Source organism: Styela clava, chromosome 12, assembly GCF_964204865.1.
Source record: "Styela clava chromosome 12, kaStyClav1.hap1.2, whole genome shotgun sequence".
NCBI classification, from domain to species: Eukaryota; Metazoa; Chordata; class Ascidiacea; order Stolidobranchia; family Styelidae; genus Styela; species Styela clava.
This window is the reverse complement of record NC_135261.1, coordinates 20,507,283-20,528,083: the sequence shown is the minus strand read 5'-3', so window position 1 is coordinate 20,528,083 and position 20,801 is coordinate 20,507,283. Positions and strand designations below refer to the sequence as shown.

At 35.1% G+C, this 20,801-nt stretch overlaps 2 protein-coding genes across 2 annotated transcripts; one reads left to right on the top strand and one right to left on the bottom strand.

Moving 5' to 3' along the window:
- Positions 1-3,013: 3,013 nt before the first annotated feature.
- LOC120330091 (protein unc-93 homolog A-like) lies at positions 3,014-12,578 on the top strand. Its single transcript, XM_039396919.2, has 10 exons — positions 3,014-3,128; positions 3,307-4,313; positions 6,080-6,271; positions 6,538-6,725; positions 7,126-7,305; positions 7,386-7,554; positions 7,838-8,067; positions 8,374-8,437; positions 10,523-10,693; positions 11,679-12,578. The coding sequence occupies exons 2-10, from the start codon at positions 4,199-4,201 to the stop codon at positions 11,879-11,881; spliced, it is 1,512 nt and encodes a 503-aa protein (XP_039252853.2). The 5' UTR covers positions 3,014-3,128; positions 3,307-4,198; the 3' UTR covers positions 11,882-12,578.
- Positions 12,579-12,585: 7 nt separating this feature from the next.
- LOC144430625 (uncharacterized) lies at positions 12,586-18,400 on the bottom strand. The gene is made up of 6 exons (XM_078118633.1): positions 18,367-18,400; positions 15,489-15,638; positions 15,152-15,244; positions 13,893-14,180; positions 13,428-13,641; positions 12,586-13,208 (listed from the first exon to the last, which is right to left on the bottom strand). The coding sequence occupies exons 1-5, from the start codon at positions 18,398-18,400 to the stop codon at positions 13,493-13,495; spliced, it is 714 nt and encodes a 237-aa protein (XP_077974759.1). The 3' UTR covers positions 12,586-13,208; positions 13,428-13,492.
- Positions 18,401-20,801: the final 2,401 nt, after the last annotated feature.

The window sequence follows — 20,801 nt, the reverse complement described above, 5'->3', positions numbered from 1 at the left end:
TTCTGTGACTGCATTTACATGCCCGCGGGGTAGTATTTTAACTTTATACCAGGATTATAACACAACAGTACAGATCTAGATATTCTCAGGACCCTCAGAAGTAGTGGTACTTTCATTTTTGTTTTAGCTTATCCCATATCCAGTCAGTCTCTCATCCGAGGATACTGGACTATCTGCTGATCCGACTACAGAACTAAAAGCTGACCCTAGTCGATGACTGAGGGTTTAATTAAAGTAACAATGAAAAGGATCAAAGTAAACTAGTATGCTGGTAGGCTCACATTAAAGTTTTCATAGAATAAATTCTTGTCAACCATTCAATCCAGAGCCAGATTATTTGATTACAAATTAATTTTGCATTATTTTAGATGTTCAGTTTAGAAATTTTCATCCAATATTTATGCTATGGTGTATAAAGTATTAAAGGCAGAATAAATTACAGTTTGCGTCTATGGGATCGTGATACAGAGATATTCGAAAAAACCAGTACTGGTATAAACAACGTTAAATCTGATATTCTATCATTACTGAGACATGGAATTCCTTTCAAAACGAATTGAAGTTGTTTTCTTATTCAGCATTTTCAGTATTGGATCAATATTGATTTTCCCAATATTGTAATCGTATTAAAACGTGATACTATTCTAAAGATTTACGAATAATTATAAATTTCTAGCTCAATCGCAAAACTTGCTCGTTAGATGAATTTAAGATTTCCGGAATTTGAAACATCCCGATTTCCTATTGCTAGGGTTACCATACTTTTGTGACTTCAAATCGGGACGCTTCGAAAGACAACGGCCCCTTAGCTGTGATTTTGTAACTTCACATTTTCCGATTTTACTACATAGGCCACATTCCTACATTTAAAGCTGTCTCGGCTGTCTTTATTGACCATATTGTTATCGAAATTTCATGCGCATATCCTCTGTCCAAATATCGGGTTCAGTTCGAAAAATAGGAAGGAATTGACGTTAACGATACCGGTACAAATAATTCGAATTTAGACTAATTAGTATTGGTTTTACATGCGATACGTCTGCCATCGATGGGATCAGCGGGAAACGAACGCATTCACCTTGCGCTACACAGAAACAACGGTAACGAGAACATGTTTGTGTATTATGCTGGAAAAGCGGGACTTTTGGCTAATTTATCGGGACGGCGTGACAAAACGCTGAAAAGCGGGACCGTCCCGCCTAAAGCGGGACGTTTGGTAAGCTTACCTATTGCCAATTTTAGACAAAACGCCGAATCCTTTCATCCCAAATTTAGTGTCACTGGAATTATGCAACTAACTTCTTTGCGTTAAATGCTCGTGGCCCTGAATTCAAAAAATTCAATCAAATTTTGAAATAAAGTCGGCAAATGTATATGGTCTTTATTTTACATTTTCATCGTGTACATTTTTGAGCAAATTTATAAAATGTGAATTTTTAAATATATTATACCCAAAATGTACCAAACACTCGAATAATCGATGTTGTTTATTTGCCTCACATACATAATTTCATCGACGCTAAGACTTCCGTTTCGCAGATTTCAGCTCAGACAGTTAAAAACGGAAACTGCCATTGAAACCACTTTATCTGCACTTAAACCGGTTTAAATATGAAGTGCGAGATTCAGTTTATTGAATAAATGTTATATTGATTCGATAAGGTTAATAGTAAGTTGCGGTCAATCATATATTATTACATCGATACTGCTGAGATCATGACTGCAGGAAGATGTCAGATGAATGTAGTAATCTTACAAAAATAATTGTCTATCATAATTCATCAAAAATTTTGGTGCGATACGAACGAATGTCGCTGCCAAGGGTTACAACTTTCTAGTATTCTTACTTATAAGACTTTCTCAATCATAGTCGAGGAGTATATTTGAATATATATTATGCACAGAACTTCGTTAGAGTTAACAAATATTTATTTTTGCGATATATAAATGTCTATACTATATTCCAGCAAGAGTGTTAAAAGCCTGCATTGCAAAAAATGCGCTTTTCTGTCCGTGTGTTTAGTAACGTTCCACGAGGACTGCTGTAAAACGTATGTCGGATGCATGGCACGCTCCCCACATGCCTTTTTCTTCGAGCTCGAATGGGTAGAGGTATTGCTCGCCCTTATTAGAACGTGAAATCATTGATGTCCTATATATATCTCAAAGCTGGGTCAGGGACATTTGTTGATGTTACCGCACAATAGTACGAAACGAATCATAATATGCTGTAATCAACCACTTTTGGCCTCTCATTAGATACAGGGTATGCGAGTTATTCAATGGTGCTCTAATCATATGAAGAAAGAATGGCAAGATCAGACAAAATATTTAATACCGTAGAATGATTGAATCATGTATTTGGACCATTTTTCCAAGGTTTACTGAAGTCTCACTTCAGTATCGCACATATGTCTTCTAAAATTCCATTGAACATCTGTGTTCTCTTCATATATAGAAGCATGTCGCCTCACCGTGGCTATTTGTAATTGTTAAAATTGTCACTTTTATGTTCTGAATGATCTATAACATAAATGTGGATCAGAACGTGAAGACAAATTATGTTTATCGTTCAATCTGACAAGTATATATTTTGTCTTACAGAATATAAGTATATTCTCATGTTTTCTTATTAATCTGAAATAATTTCATGAAATTTGTCATTCGTCAAAATTGCCATTTTCAATTTCAATATGACTATTAACGAAATGAAAAATAAAGGACAACATCGGCGACGTTGAGACATCATTAATGAGCCTAAACTTAGTAACAGTACTGGGACAAATAATGTCAAATATCACATTCTCTCTTTGCTTTAAAATGAGACATGGGATTTCTCTCATCGAATCTCTCATGGAATCATATTAACGTGATAATATATTTAAGAATTAAGAATGATACTAAATTTCTAGCTCAATCGCAAAATTTGCTCGTCAGATTCATTTAAGGTTTCCGGAATAATTTGAGACTTCCCGTTTCCTATTGCCAATTTTAGACTAAATTGCAGATAAACTGAATTCCGAATCCTCTTGTCCCGAATTTAGTATCAGTGGAGATATGCAACTCATTCCTTTGCGTAACTGCTCGGGGCCTTGAATTTCAAACATTCAATCAAATTTTGAAATGAGGTCAGCAAATGTTTATGATCTTCATTTTACTTTTTTATCGTTTACATTTTTGAGCAAATTTATAATTGTGAATTTTTGAATATATTATATCCAAAATTTACCAAACACTGGAAAAAACGATGTTGGTTATTTGCCTCACATACATAATATTTTTGACGCTGAGACTTCCGTTTCCTAGATCTCAGCTCAGACGGTTGAAAACGGAAACGGCCATGGCAATCTCTTCATCTGCACTTCAACCGGTTTAAATATGAAGTGTGAGTTTCAATTTATTGATTAAATGTCATAATAATTAGATAAGGTTAATAGTAAGTTGCGGTCAATTATGTATTACATCGATACTGCTGAGATCATGACGGCAGAAAGATGTCAAACGAACTTTTGCAATCTATCAAAAGGCATTAGCAGCAAAATATATGAATAGTGTAGTAGCTTATTTTCTTGCTTGAAGATGAAGATCTATTCATTGTATATTTTCCGTTCTAACAACAGTCCAACGTCAAAAATGTTGGTGCCCATCCATACATCAATCAGAGTTGCTATAAGTACGCATATCGCTGCCAAGGGTTACAAACTTTCTAGTATTCTTATTTATAATATTTTCTTAGTCATAGTCAAAGAGTATGTTTAAATATATTATACACATAGGTTTCGACTTAGAGTTGAAAAACGTTCATAAGTTATTTAATGGTGCTCTAATTATGTGAGGAAAGAATTGGAAGATGAGACAAAAAAAATTTCTAAGGGAAATCTCATTTCACTATCGCGCAAATGCTTCTTAATTAAAATTCCATTGAACATCTGCGTTCTTTTTATATATAGAAGCATTTCGCTTTACTGTGGATATTTGTGATTGTTAAAATAGTCAAAACTTTTATCTTGTGAATGATCCATATTATATAACACTAATGGAGATCAGAACGTATAGACAAATTATGTTTATCGTTTAATCGTATCGTTTAAAAGTATTTTGCCTTACAGCATAATAACAAATTCATATTGTATCTTATTAACTTGAAATTATTTCATTAAATTTGTCATTTGTCAAAATTGCCATTTTTAATTTCAATATGAGCATTAACGAAATGCAAAATGAAAATACAACATCGGTGACGTTGAGACATCCAAAACGTACCTTCTATGCATGCTCATTTGGATTTGCTGCATACGTCGGTTCAACTGTAGGTAAGTATTTTCTTACTATGCATAAAAACCACTTTATATGTTTCATCTTTATTCAATGGATTCTTAGCTATACCATGCGTGAGTCGTACTCATGTTTTTGTACATTTGAAGTGTTTATATAAATGGATAATATTAAATAATATTAGTAATTGTACTACAGAAAATACTAGACACAATTTCTCATTAAGATGGACAAAATGTTTATCTGGGAAGGAATTTCTCCACGGTTGAGAAATGTTACTTTGAGAAATTTAAATGTACCTTATTCAAATTTCTGAAACCACTTTAAGTTTAGGAGACTAATCGAGTCGGACCTGCATTTTGACGGCCATTTGCTGCACATTGAGCTTGAATCCTCGGCTCACTCTATACACCTGTATTTAATTTGTACGGCATGAGAACTATTCTTCGCATTGGTCTTCTTTACATTACGAATGATTGTTTTTAAGCTGGTATTGGTATCTATAGCGGCATGACGCGGTATGGTCATTGTAGCCTACAGGACGCCTAAGTGTTACGTTTTTTATGACAAGGAGCTTTTTTTCTAATTTTAAGATTGGAATGATTTTAAGTTGAAACACGTACAACTACAACTACAACACGTACAACTACAACTATTAACCAAAAACGGCTAATTACCCAATATCCCATACAAAGCACCTAAGTTTAACTACGGAGCAGTGGCCAAGCTTGATCGTGCAGTGAAAAAATATGTAACAAAATTCATTAAAACATAAGAAAGTTGAAATTATGATTGTGAGACAGAATGTGTGTATGTTGTGTTGAACAGTGTTTGGAAAGAAAAGGATTTGTCGTTGAGTTACTTTAAATTTTGCTGACAGATTACTACAAATGCTTTGCTCTAATACACTTCGTTTCACATTAAAAACTTTTACCCGATTATATCTTGTTTTGGTCCGTATTTGTGCTATTTTACAAATTCGACAAATCTAAGCGAGCTTAACTTGCAACACTGACTGATTATTTTAAAGATAAAACCGTTAGAAAAATCTCTGAACCTCGTATGAAATCTCACGGTGTAAAATTTATTTTAGTACAATAAGAATTGATTGAATATACTTCTGTTACTACTATACTATCCGATATATCATTAGATTCATCGCAAACCGGAAAAAGTCGCGTTTCCAACTTCGTATAATGTCAACAGTAAAATGTTCGACGGCAATTTATAGTGATAGGTAAAAAGGTAAATCTCTAGTGACGGTATGGTTCCCAACGTCGACCAAACAAAACGAAATTCTGCGATTTATGATGCCTAGAGAAGCGTTTTTAATCTGCTTGGGACCTCTTAGAACAAATTGATTACGGTTTTATTTTTCGATTTTTATGTTGCCGCTTTGCAATTAAAAAATTTGCGTCGCCGACTCACTTCTTTATTTTGTTTTTAGCATCTCGCCGCCGACGAATGTCTAATAATGCTATACGGATTCACAATTCTATGCGAGTACATAAAGAATGTAAATATCGTAGTTGTTATGATATAATTTTTATGATTTAATAAAAATAAAAACCAACTTTACGGTGTTTGCGACCTGAATACCACGTCACGCTAAGGAAAGCAATCAGCGATTTTGGCAAAATACAATCGAACGCGATATTAGCGACTTTTTTAGTTTTCTAAATATTTCAAAGGGAGTCTGGCGGCGCCACTGTTTGTGGCGCACTCACATTTTCTGAAGCCTTGTTTTGACTACTGATGTTTGAATATAATAATTTATATATAGCCTATATATGGTATTTGTCAGGCTTGGCAACACTTCAGAGCAGTATCAATATCAAGAATGATCTCGGACCAAAAAGTCTTCTGATTTGTTTTTTGTGTGGCTTAGCCGGCATTATAACAGCGCCCTATACTTTGAAAAGGTTTGGTGCAAAAGCAACGTTGATTACTGGAGAGATCATAGCATCATTCTTAACGATAGCAAACTTTTATCCAAGTAAGATTAATCTTTAACGACAGATTATTTACTAATTAAAAGATCCTTACAACATATGCTACAACATATTGAAATCAATAATGAAACTGATTCTTGTCGTTAAGTTTTTATTAATTCAAACTTGCTGTTCAAAATACAAATAGTTTCGAATGTTAATCTTATTCTGTATCATACGAATGACTTGCCGAAAAATCGCTAGATATATGGTAAACACGAATGAGTCACGAGAAACAATCTCACAAATATAAATTGTGTTTTAATTCAAGGATGGTTTACCATGTACCCGACAGCTGCTTTAACAGGATTGATGTCATCATCATTAACGTGGTCGGCAAGTGCAGTAATTGTTCACAAAGTGGCTACTGCTGATCTGGAGAATAAAATTGGAGAACAAGCTGATATTGCCACTCAAAAGTATTTCGGAATATATTTAGGAATTGTCGCCTTTGGCCAGGTGAGTCGTTCATATACAGGGAGAATGAAGCCGCAGTTCTGATTTCTCTAAATATGTCATATTTCAACATTTTCAAATAATAGCTGCCTAACAGCTATTAACATATCATATATATATATTTACTACCCTACCTAGGAAACTTTTTAAGTTTGCATATCAAATTTAACAGATGCAAAAAATTGTCATGTCTCCAATAAATTGAATTTGATTAATACCAATTACCAAATGTTGATATGCATATAGTATGAATTCATCTAAACCTACGTTTGCAATCGCAAAATATGTTCTTTGTCGGCCATGGTTGTCAAGTCATTGATGTTCGAATATAATCTTTAAAAGTTTTTCCATATCTGCCTTTTCATCAGCACTCGAACCTTCTGTATAATATTATTATTTTCAGATTTTTTGTAATGGTGTCACCGTTCTGATTCTTGAATTTGTCAATGACGATTTATTAGGACTTAATCATAAAACAGTGGAAACCGATTTTGACAGTAATTTATCTACACAAGCTCCGCAATACAAAACTAGTAATTCGTCCGTTATTGATACTTCTCAATGTGCGGCCAAAGATTGTCCGGTCAGTATAATAATTCAAATTATCCTATTTCGGTTTGAGTATTATTCATTTTCAGAAACTTTTTTCTAGTTTGCTTTCAGGCTGAATATGCATACAGTAATTCTACCAAACTTGATGTATTCATACCAGACGATTCTTCCAGATACGTACTGTTTGGCTGGTATTTACTCATGCAACTAGGGGCCGTCTTACTGCATTCAATAGCGATGGATCCAATCCCAGTTGATACTTATAGAAAGAATATGATCGGTAAGAAACGAAATTGCTGGCGATCTGTAACCTCAGTCCAATGAAAATTTTCTATAATTTGGTGTGCTTAATGATAGTAATACATTTACAATGACAGAAATGATTGGTAATACTTGATGTTGAATGTTTTGTGATTTCAGTATTGAATTTTTGTTGTATTTCAGTTCATAGTTGTATTTGTTAGCGTAAATGTTCTCAATATATCAATGTGTTTACGAAGGCAACTATAAACTGTGCTTGAAAAAAATGTTTTCAAAATAGAATTATATATTTTTACATACAGCCAGCCAAAATGAAGAAGAATCTCCCAATCGAAAACTATTACTGAACAAACTAAGAGAAGAAAATGATTGCTCGAATTTGTTCGCGCCAATAAAAATATCAGTTCTACATCTAACTTCTCTGCAAGGAATACTTTCTGCGCCGGTTTATCTGTTATATGGATTAACGATTTCATTTATTTGGTCAGAGTTTAGTCGTGCCTACGCTTCGTGTGTGGTTGGGCTAAGCCAGGTTTGTTTGTTTTTTTGGAAAAACATCTTGATATCATAACATTTTCTTCAAATAATCTAGTATAGAGTGATTGACTGGGCTTCAAGTGACTCTTACATGTCTCCGGGAAATGTTTGCCAAGGCACCTCCAGCCTACAAATGAAATGTCAAATATATGGAATTGAAATAATCAAACGGCTCGGGTTCCAAATAGCGACTGTCAAAACAGCGACGTATTCAAGTGAGCGACTGTCAAAACAGCGACATCACTTCCTGTATTAAATCCAAGGCTTACGCGCACACGCACTCTTTCTTTTTATATTTCAGGTTGGACTAACAAGTGCGCTGGTCGACTTTCTATCACTTATTGTCTCTATGATAATATCAAGATTAGGCTTGCACGTAATTGACAAAAATCAATTCCGTAATTACGTCAAAATTGATTACGTAATGACCCCGTAATTGCGATGTTTTTTCACACATTTAAAAACCTATCATAACAACCATTTGAATCGACTTCTTTTCCGAATGGGACATCGAAGTTCGATTTTCATATTCCTGGCAGTACTACTCGCCGGCGAAATATGTTAAAGACAAATATCAAAGAGTATATTCAAATTAATTTGATTTTGATTTTTAACTTTTGTGTTAGCTTTGATTTTCCTTTATCACCTTCGCAAATTAACCGTCCCAATTTTATGCGATCAATTTTGTCATTACCGACACTGGTATACGGATATTTATGAAACGATAGTTGACTTTTTTTTTAAATCGAGTTTCGTATTAAATGAAAATTTCGGAATTCCAATTTATTAAATCTACGACGAGCGTATTCTCTCGTTTGATTATAATTGCGCTTGCCTCGCGACGAAGACTTCTCATTGCACCGTTTTTTACATTATCCCACTTCACCACCTAGTTAGCATTTTATAATAATTATTGATGCCGACTTATTGACGATATTCCGATTACCATGCCTCATTTTACATTAAATCATTCCGCGTCCTAAATGTTATAACATTATTTGCGATAAATTTGTATCAAATATTAATTATTTGCGCATAATTTAAATGCCGTACTTATATGACATGCCTTTACCGAAAATACAAAGTTATATCGCAAAACAATACATTTTGTGACATTTATTTTGCACTAACGAAAAAATTAACTCGTTTTTCTAACTCAAATCGACGATGCTATCGCCCAAAATTGACACAAGTTTGGTCGAGTGGCGGTGGTATTCGAGTCCGCGATAAATAAAAATAAGTTGCCGCATTTGGTAAAGACAGTTAATCACATTTGGCCGAAAATGCGAGGCATTGTGAAAAACATATTGAGCAAGGCCAAGTCCGGACAGAAATATAACGATAAAACCTGTAACAGAACATCAAGATTTCGTAATAGAAAATGAATCTCGCACAGAATAAACACACTGGCTCATACTTGATTATATTTGATCGTCACCGGTCCACAAAGGAATTTTACCGGTCGGCGGGAAATCCCGTCGTTTTGTTGTTTCTCTGCCGTCTCAATCGCTTTACCGATGCCGAAAAGACGAAGTTGCGTTGGTTCATTACGTAATTTCTCTTCCACCGTCATATTGCTGTTTGATAAGCGCGAAATTAATTATCACGGCGCCAAGTAATCTATCGCTTTTTGAAAATGACGCAATAAGGGGAGGAAATAATTTTTTTCACAGTCTTCGTTGCTACCAGTTAGCGATAGCCGTCTGTAAATTCTTACTCGTAACTCGTTGTAAATTAATGCTAATAAATTCTATTTTGCTTTTCAATGCGCTGTGATTTGTTAGCGATAGCCGTCGGTAAATTCTTACCCGTAACTCGTTGTAAATTAATGCTCATAAATTCTATTGTCTGTGATTTGTATAAATAGAAGTGATTGAGTCGGGAAAAGAAAGTCCCTTCTCTCCTTTTGTGCGCCCATAACGGCGGTAATATTCGTTTCATGTCTGTTTCATGAAGAGAAAGAAAAATACGACTTCCGGAATTGCAATCAACAATCACACATTCTTATTTATCATTCATTATCAGCGCCGAAAAGATACCATACCGTGAAGACAAAAAAGTCTGGCGGTGTTAATTGCGTGATAATGCAGAGAATAATATCGTTTTGCCCGGGAAACCAAGATGCGCAATCGTAAAACGAGGCTGCTGCTTTTTTGTAGATGAAATTGCACATTAAAAATTTCTTTCAAACGGGGGTGGCAACGCGTCATGCCTTACCCCACCTCCGTAACAAAAGAGAGAAAAACGGCTGAGATTGACGCAACTCTACTCATTAAACTTTCATTTTTTTACAATCGACGGAATTGACTGCTTTGAAAAGAGCTCGTTTCAATCGTGAAAGAGCTCGACAATTATTTACGACTTTACGTAATTCGTAACTTCCCTTCCGTAACTCGAAATAATTCCGTAATTCCGTAAATCCGTAAATTACGTGCAAGCCTAATCAAGATGTGCCTCAAACTTTGGAATGTTTTACATTTTCCTATTTGGTATGTGTTACGACATTGCATTGTACGTTGTTATTCTGTTCTGGGTTCCAACACCATCGACTTCATATTTTGTCTACATTTTTGCTTCACTTTTCGGAGTCACTTATGCAGTCAGAAGGAATACACAATATCGTAAGTTTGTTCTGGTATTTTTTATGGCCTCTGAAACAGTTCGAATTTCAAGTAATTGTGATGGGGAAGAAAACTGGCCAAAGGTTAAAGCAGCTACCTATCGCATGCATCTGTTTTAGTTATCTACAATCTCCTTTGTGTGTAAATGCACATAGCCATGCGATATTCAACGAATGGGCGAAATGGAGATACTGTGATATTTTGACTTGTTTTGAATCCATTAAGTTATTACTATTAAATATGAGAGAGAAATTTGAATGGCGGCATTTTTTTTCAAGCGTCATGCTCAACTGTTATGGTACTTTAATCAATGTTATTTCAAATTATCAGGTAATACAAAAAATTTTTTTTTTGTGGGTTTGGTAATTTGTTTTGAAAATGAGTCTTACACTCGCGGCCGGTCCTCAAAATTAAGTTGTTGCATGTGGTCAAAATACCGACCAGAGTGACAGCATTTCTCTAGATACGGTTTTCAAATAAACACCTTTGCTGGCAATATTAAATATATGATTTTGAGTTTTTAACAATACCAATCGGTAGGTTCACGGGTTATATTAAAGATCACGAAACGACTCGAAATCCTGACATATTGAGATAGACCTCCCGCCACTTCAGCAATTTATTTTCTTGCTTCGGTTCAGGTATTCTACAGAATTAACTGTTCAGCATTCATTTGTCGAAACAAACTAAGTGATTGTGAACTCGAAACAAGTTTATTCAATTTGATGGTCCTCAGGGCTGATAATATAGCTGAAGTACAGCTTTTTAATTTTGATGTTGCTGTAAGATTGAACAGGGCAACTTCCCGACCATCGTTGAGGTTTTGCTTGGCCTTGAAAACATACTTGACGAGACATCAAACCTAATTTATTTTATAGGACCGAGCATTGAGATCATCTTTACTTTGACGAAAGTCCATTTTATGGAAATCAAATATATATAGAAATATTATATCGCCGAATTCTTACGATTTTTTATGTTTCAGTAACAACATCCACTCTATGTCCAGATAAAGATGTAGGGTTCACGATACAGAATGTTCTTGGCGGAATAGGCCTGATGATGACTTATGCTTGGACAACTGCTTTCTGCGTTTATGTTAAAATATATATTATGATAGGATCAGTGGTTGCCACAACTGTACTTTGGATATTTGCCGATAGAATTCACCAGAAAGAAAGAAATTAGCAGTTAATTCAGAAAATCAGTCCTGTGCATATATATATATGTTGAGAAACATTTTTTTTTAATATTTTTTTATTATTTTTTATTAAATCACACATATATATATATATTCTAATTTCGGTGTTTGCGTGCTTACAAAATAAAGGGTCTTCATGCGAAATGACCGAACACGATAGCCTAGGTGCCAAAAACGAATTTGTTCCAGAAAGGATGACAAAGAACTGTGGACAAAAAGCGTAACAAAATTAAGACCAGGAATTTCAAATTGATAATACGAGCATTAAGTCATCCACGAAAAAAATAATTGATCTATATCTCGTATCGTTCTCGCAATTTAATAACTTCGATAATGTAACGTGAATATTTACAGAGCATAATATTTCATTAGCCGTATCTCTGGGACATACTGGAATTATCTAGATATCAATTTTACTTAAAACCCTATTCAGCCAACATCTGCCTAGGGTATTTTGCATACCCCTCCTAAAAAATGTCATACCTTTTTGTTCAAACTTGCGAGAATCTTCACTTAGATATCATCGAAAATCGGTATTTCGTCGCTTTATGCCAGTTTTTCGAGACGCGTGTGCTATTCGCTCAGCCGTGCTGCGTTGGGAATGAGAAAAAAAATTTTGAAAAAAGTTTTGTTTTGGTATCGGTGTCATCAATCCAAGCGAAACCGACTCGACAACAAAATCTCTCAAAAAGACAATTAGGTCAGCTTCCAGACAAGTCTAAACCTGCTTTTTGAGACGCCGTGGAACTCTAAATATTCAAGAAACAAAGAGCGCATGTTTTTTTCCTTGAGGATATGTGAACAATGGCATATTTCAAAAACAGAAATCAAATTTCGAAATCTCATTTCATACATGATAAATTCGTTTTGTGCATTGCAACATCTGGTTTGCCTAAGGTACATTTGTAGAGTAGAAGTGTGAATTGGAATCGCATGGCTATACTTCTATTCGGCCATTAGGAATATTGATTCGAATAAAAACTATCCTAATTCTGCCTATTTCCCGCTAGTAAATTTTTAAATATAAGACTAAAAATCAATGACTTATCTGCCATTGCTAAAATGTAATCTAATTTTGCACTCATCCATATGAATATGACGTCGTTCAAAACGGACACTGGCGTTTCAATTTGACATAATACTTTGTGTGTTCTCTCTCCAACTTGGTGGAACGGTCATCATTCCTTGGTAATTACTCATTGGATCGGAACGAACTACAAGTGAGACTTTTGTACAGTTCTCGCATACATAGCCAATTCTCGGATATCCAACATGCCATTCCGTGAATCCGTTAGGTGGAAAGATTTGTCCTGTCTGAAAAATAATATGACAACGATGCGCGTTAATTCTATTGCCCAGTCGAGGTTCATTTTCACATGGCGCATTTTCCAAATAATAATTCAACGAATAATTCATTCTACTAAATGAGACATCGTGTTTGTGAACATGAGTAGGAGGAATCAGTCTGAAGTTTTTTGAAAGGTTCATGCTAATCAAAAATATTGCAATAACGTGTAATCTCGTGGGACTTACAATAGGATTGATTTCCAATCCAATCCAAGCAGTAATGGATCCACGTTTTGGGCGCATCATCGACATCACAGAATCGTATTCCCGTTTTTTTTTTTTATCTGTGCAATTGTTGACCAGTACTCCGCACACACACTGCTATAGGCCACAGGATATTTCAATCCAGGCGCAGTAGCGGTCCCCAATAACTTGCCATCGACGGTGGTATAATTTTTTTCTGTATGAAGAAATTATGCGATAGTTATTCTTTTCTTACAAATGTTTTAAAAAACTTTTTAAAAAAATAAACGACTGGAATTGTCTTAATATTGTACAAACTCAAAGATAATCACACATAACATAACATGAGATATGCAGAATATGATTTTTTAATTTTCAGGTTTTTTTTATGCGTTTGCATAACCAAATATTTCTTATTCGTGGTATACCATGGCACAGTAAATGAAACGGGTCAAAAGAAAATATTACCTTCTGCCTCCATCACGGAATCTTTTATCAAACACTCTTGTACAGATTTCAACTGGTTTGTTGCTGTTTGAAGTTGTTCTAGAGCTGTTTTGTTGACTTGCTTCAAATCACCTTCAGACATGCCATGTTCTTCCAATCTTTTGTTAGTTGAATTCACTTGTCGTTCGTGGATGCGTAACTTCAACTGAGTGATATATTTGCTCTGCCCGTCAACATATTGAACAAAGTTCGCAAGACTTTTGTTGTCGACTCCAACATTTCCGATCGGTTGCGTTTCTTGATTTTTAGCTGAAAATACCATTTTTTCCGGTTAATTAGACTCGTTGGTTTTATTTCTGAACATTCGTTTTTTTAACAGTGGTTCTCGCGTACCGGTAAAGTTTTAAAACTGATTCCATGGACCGCCGAGCCTTCCAAATCTTAGAATATCAAAAACATGGAACAAAATTGAAAGTAGTACACAATTTAATTTAATAAAAAAAACACCATGTTCACAAAACGACGTAAGTACCTCTAGTTGGCGTGGCACAACTATTTTTTGCAAATGTTCTTTCTAAGCTCCGCCTTACCACACCATTCAAAAATTACGTACTACGACGTCACAGTAAAGTAATAAGGCCTCTAAACTAAACTAACTTTCATCCAAGACGCGCAGACGATCACCCGAAATCAAGAAAGCTATTTTTCCCGATGTCTCGTCGTGACGATCCCGACATGAGAGGGATCGCTGTCGTCAGTAAGTTCATTATTGTTGGAGAATAAATATGCCATTTCGGGCGATTGTAGCTATACTTGGGAAAGCTCAGGACATTTTTTTCATGCGATAACCGAAACTGTGACAATGGTATTCAGCCTGTTCATGGTCTGAAATAGGCTTTCTGGCCAAGTTTGGTTTACGGAACAATAGGAGGTGAAACTCTCAAAATATATGGTCAGGCCGCCAATGCCTTGTGTTTTGCGATTGAGTTATAAATTGGAATCTATTTTACGGACCGACAGGAAGATTGACGCTGACCGATGCCGGTTTATTATGTTTTAATAATGAATGTAAATTCATGACCAAACCATTTATTGTTACTAGTCTAAGTTATACCAACCCCAATACACCCCCGCCCCGGATCTTTAGTGTGTCTCTAATGTAAAGTTATTAAATAGGCTTTGTTGAAACGTCTAGACAAAACATGAAGTTTACGTAGATGTGATTGACAAAAAACACTTATCAACGCTTAGTGAGCAGCTGTGAATGAAACTTAACTTACTCAGCATGTAAACAGTAACCAAACCAACTCCAAGCAACAGTGTAAATGTAATTGTGATCAAGATGATGCATTTTTTCTGACGAATCATATTGTCTACAAAAATATAAAACAACATGTTGGTAATGTTAAAATATATATGTGTACACAATAGTCACATGTCAAACAAGCCTCATAAAGACTTCTTCAATTGCTATGTTTAGTAAATTTGAAATCAATTTATGTATTAGTTTTAGAGAAAATTAATTTCATGAAAAGTGTAGCATCTCAACAAAACCTTTAATTCTTAGGGGTCAAAAACTAATGAATGGAGCATTATATATTATCGAACTCAACCTACTAGATAGCTTGGACGTTTTATTCTCCATATTCGCCACAGAGTTCTTCGTTTCCGTAAGTTTTCTTCCATGACGTTCTGCAGCTGCGTCACCTGCACATGACTGAGCAAAATCCAGATAGAACCCTTCATTACTTGCAGTTGGCATCCCACCTGGATAATAATACAAGTTCCGTGTTAGTAAGTTGAGAAAGGTAAAATACGGTGTTTATTTCAACCTAAATAACGCACTGTGGTAATATGTGAGGCATGACCTAAAAACGAATTTTGCCAATATCAGCAAATGAAGATACAGGTATAATTTAACACGAAATGTACATGTGGACTAGATTGGTAACTTCTTGTTGCTGATCTTAGCTTTGCGTTAAATATGGTTGTTATTGAGAAAAATCATCTTCCAAGCAAGAATTAAAAAAATCAATTTCAAATTCCAGTATTTAAATATGGAAGAGAATTTTTTCTCACTTTAGGTCTTGTGTTTGTAAGTTGAAAAAATCAAAGTACGATGGATGTCCCGCCCAAAATGACACAATATGCCGATGCGTAAGGTACAACATATGAAATATTGATTAGTGCTATAAAATGATTTTATTTTAATATATATCTATGTCAGCAAAACTATTGATTATTTTCAGGAAAAGCAACAGACTCATTATCAGAATAATTTGTATGAGGTATATGAATATTGCGTTAAATCCGCGCTATGTTAAAACAATGGGTTTTTCCTATTACTCATGAATCACTTTCAGTACTAAATTTTTCATTGTGTGTAAGATAGAAAATACATTATTCGCCTACCAAATTTCGATGAGTAATATAGAATTTTAATTTAGTGACAATTAAAATTTCTAAATCACATTAAACCACGCACGGTATAGCGGAAATTTGTAAGCGGCAAAGCAATATTCTTTCAGTAAATTTTTATTCTGATAGGTAACACTAAATATTTGCTAACTTGACGGAACAGACGTTGCCTTCAACACCCCCCCCTCCCCTCCATCCCCAATAACAAAAACATAAAATCTGATATATTTTTCCTCAAGGCGATTTTGAGCTATAGTTAGACATATGCTCGTGCGTATTTTTCAAAATTTATTTGCTCTCTATACTAGTAATCCACTGATTGGTCGCGATATCTAGTAAAGTTAAAGGAAGTGTAGCGTTTTCAATAACAAGGGGTATGCGTTTTGGGGGGTTCTCAGTCGATACTTGAGGCCGGCGTCGGTTGGCTAAACTAATTTTCTAACAATCAAAAAGTTTTTTTTTTTTGCTGCTATCTTAAACCTGAATCATCAGTCCGAAGCTTGAGTGAAATGCATATTACTAGGGTGATAGGATAACCAAGGTGAAATTTTTCTACAGCTCGGACCAGCCAAGACACAACGACAGACATGTAGAACGACTTGCAGATTTGAAAGCCAACTTGAACATTTGAACTGTACTGATGAAACCCTATATTGCCGAGGCACTCTGGTTAAAAAATACCGGTCTAGATTAGAACGTGATACTAGATCGATGCTCAAATATACACGCGAAAGAAACGCGTCGATAAAAAAATGTCTCAGTTTTGTATATTAGTAGCGATAAAGCGATTTTTTGCACAATACTCCCAATCACACCAACAATGATACCAGTCTAAAAAAAAATTCATTACAGTTTCCACCATTTTCAATTTTATAATGCCTGCTTTAAATCATGTTAAGATAAGCAGAATGCATACCTTCACTCACATATACATTTCATCCCGAACTACCGGGTCCCATAGGCGAATATGAACCTTGAAAAAAAGATTAAAAGTTGCTTTATTTTCTTACAGTCGCGAGATTCAAATGGGGCATTTGCCTATAGGCACTAATGTTAGGAGTCGGTAAACTTTATGTACTTGTGGGCCAAATATACACATTTCCGGTAACGTGCTAACGGCATAAAAATCAACAGATTGAACTTCAAATTATGGCGCACTCGCACCTTCTATTGCTGTGTCAAACGCCTGCATTATTGAGATGTGTGAGTGGCTTATTTAAATATATCAATTATCAAACGATATGTCATTTTTATTCATTATCAATGTGAAGGATGATGTTTTTATGTGTCATGGCCAAAGCATTAAAATCGAATCTCAGCTTCGTTGCCCCACAGTACGTCTTCCAAATGACAATCTAACAAACGTGTAAGAAAATTTATTTTTAGTGTAATGCATTTTAAATAAAACATTTCGCAGCAATATGTGCGCCCGAACTTTACACTTATTGCGCTGTCACACAACGGAGTAGCCCCGGTTCACGTATTCGAATTTCCTATTTCCGATTAAATGTTTTGTAATTACGTTTGACATCGAAACTCTTAACTCTTGAAGCAAACTAGTTTAGAAATGCGCAAGGAAGAATAATATTTTTCTGTCCAAGTACTTTAGAATGTCGTCGCAAACTTCTCGCCGTTTTCCAGACATTTTTAAATTAAAAAAATTAAAATAAACCTATTTTATATTTCCAACCAACGAAGGACGCTGATTGCGTTAACGACATTGAACTGACGCTACTTTTAATTCGAAACAAGCGTCGTACAGCAGCACTTGTCATCACATAAATGACAATAATAATTTAAACTCAATACTATTTTCATGCATTAAAATTTGGGTCTTTCGAGAAACGCAAAAAATTAGTTTGCAGGCCGCATCCGCGGGACTCAGTTTACCGACCACATCCCTAGAGTATTGTTTTGAGTGTATATTTTAACTAATAAAATGTTTATATCGGAAGTTTTGAAACCACATTTATAATTGTCGGGATAATAAAAAAGTGTTCTCTGCAATCACCGCGTTCAAACAAACAAAGCATTATCGCAGAGATGAAATTTCTAAAATTCTCCATTTCATACTTACATTGTTCCTGTGCATTGAATGCCTGTGCCTCCATATCATTTTCCTAAACTACATCAGCCATTGTTTACAGTGTCGCATAATTAGCTAACATAAATTATCTGGTTTCTAAAAAGAACTAAGAATATTTCACTTTTTATCTTATGTTCTAATTTGCCTAAGCATACACATTGTTTGTATTTGACAATATCTTGATTGTATTGAACTATGAGACCTAGTTTCCATTCTAGTTTACGTGCTTGTTTTATACGTAATCAGTTTTATTTTTCGGTCTATTCTAAACTTTTGGAACTGGGCCGTGAGTCCCAATTTTTTTAAAAACCAAATTTTTATTCCAAACTTCCTTCCAATAACATCACGGGTGTGGTTTTCATCTCCCCATAACTGGTTTCCTGGTCTAATTAAACAGAATTGTTTTGAGTATCGCATTAATTGCTCTATCCCGTAATGCCCCGCCATAGTTTCACATGGATTAACTCTATTCATAGAAAAAGTGTATTTACATTTTAGTCACTGAGCGTGCCCCTGCTTCGGCAAAGTGGTTTATAAAACTTACACACTGAATAAGACACCCTTTCGCAACGGCGCCAGAACTCCGTTTATGGAAATATTTTTGCAACATTGTTAAATAACCACACGGGGACAATAAAAGCTCGCGATAATCAAAAATAGCTTTAATAATCGAATTTTCTAACTATTGTTTAACGGAAAGAAAAAAGCAATGCAAAGGAAAAATTTGAATATAGATTGACGTAACTGTTCAAAATCTAACATTAACATATTATGGTCATCACAAAACCAAACTCACAGTGCAAAGGTTGTTAAATAAAAGTGATTCATCAAAGAAAAATCGACTCTATCGACTTTTATTGGCAATATTGCTAATATGTTTGAAAGACAAATGCTAACCGTTACCTCGAACCGTTGAATTTTATCTGGTTGTGTACTACTCAGTAAAATAGTATCATATTTAAAAAAAATAACAAAACTAGGTGTGCATTGTGGTTCGTTGGCCAAGTCAAAACGGACGGGTCATAAATTTCTGTTTAAACTATGTTTCAATCTTCTTAATATGATTCTAAATGTTTTCGTATACTTAGGGGTTACTATAGTACGGGAATGACGAACCACTGACCCGCGGGTCACAAAGTGACACACCTCGTTTTATTCGTGACCCTCCAAGGCACGAATAAAATAAAATAAAATGCAAACATATCAGTGAAAAAAATTGATAAAACCGGCTTCAAATTAATCTAGCAATAACTAGACTAGACTATTATAATGTACCGTCAGTTGGGCAGTCAAGGCTGCGATCGCTCATATTCAAATTTATATTTCCGAGCCGGTATGGTAATTTTTTAAAACCTCTAATCTTAGACATATGTCTGCACCGCTGTTTACCGTAATTCGGCTATTGGCTCTGACATCGTTTATGACATAACAATGCAATTGATCTGTTCATTTCTCGCAACGTCTTGTCTTTTTCGGAAGAGCATCTGCGGACTGTTTTAGGGGTTATACGAGAACTAGATGCTACTTTGCATTTTATTAGTTTGCTGCCTACAATGCCGTTGAGAAAACAAAATCTGAAATACCAATGGGGCAGTGTAAAAGTGCCCTAATGTGGTTGAAAGCTGATCAAAAAATATAACACTATCAGAGTGGAATTCCCCGGAACCGTAAAATAATTTTCCGCATCATCCTACGTTTTTGGTAATTAATATGCGTGTTTTCGTACTCCAATTTCATAAAATCGAGTGCCAAAGTCCCTATATATAATAGAAGTGATGAATAATCCCAAACCTACACCAACACCAACAAAAGCTTAGGTAAGATTTGTTTCAGAAGTTTCTTAAGATACAAACATTGATTAAATATCAGTGACCCACTCTCTTCTGATCCGCGATAAAAATATAAAATTTTTGACCCATTCGTCAAAAAAGGTTCGCCATCCCTGCTATAGTACGTATAAGCCAATCTATTGCATTCAAAACACTATATTATCCATTTACATTCAGAACAACATGCAAAGGTGATAATGATAGGCCTCCATTGCAAAACAAAATCGCGGCTTCGATAGCTATTGTAACTGAAGCCCCAGTATCACCGACGCAGCATCTACTATGGTTGCAAAGAAAGTCCTTTTTGAAATTGACGTCAAATTGTCGGATGCATTGACGATGCTTCTTTGGTATCGTCGCAATGGAGGGATGAACAGTCCAAGCATCATAACTTGCATTAACACAGGTGAGAGGCTAAGAGCCAACGACGGAATTTTTTGCGAATAAATTGTAAACCAAATCGTCACACAACGCCCTTGTTTAACTTTAGCCACGGCGAGACTCAAAATAGCAAATCCATTAGCGATTGAAACAAACACAACAAAGGCCATAACAAATATACTCACTGTACGTGTAGCAGAGTTGGTTGAATGTTTC

Bases quoted from the DNA above. Each gene is read 5' to 3' on its own strand.
- LOC120330091 (XM_039396919.2), top strand. From the start codon at position 4,199: ATGAGCATTAACGAAATGCAAAATGAAAATACAACATCGGTGACGTTG. The intron at 6,272-6,537 runs GTAAGATTAATC...TTTTAATTCAAG, and splicing joins GATAGCAAACTTTTATCCAA to GATGGTTTACCATGTACCCG. The intron at 8,438-10,522 runs TAGGCTTGCACG...CCTAATCAAGAT, and splicing joins CTCTATGATAATATCAAGAT to GTGCCTCAAACTTTGGAATG.
- LOC144430625 (XM_078118633.1), bottom strand. From the start codon at position 18,400: ATGGAGGCACAGGCATTCAATGCACAGGAACAAT. The intron at 15,245-15,488 runs GTAGGTTGAGTT...ATATTTTTGTAG, and splicing joins TAAAACGTCCAAGCTATCTA to ACAATATGATTCGTCAGAAA. The intron at 13,642-13,892 runs GTAATATTTTCT...TTCTTCATACAG, and splicing joins TTCCGTGATGGAGGCAGAAG to AAAAAAATTATACCACCGTC.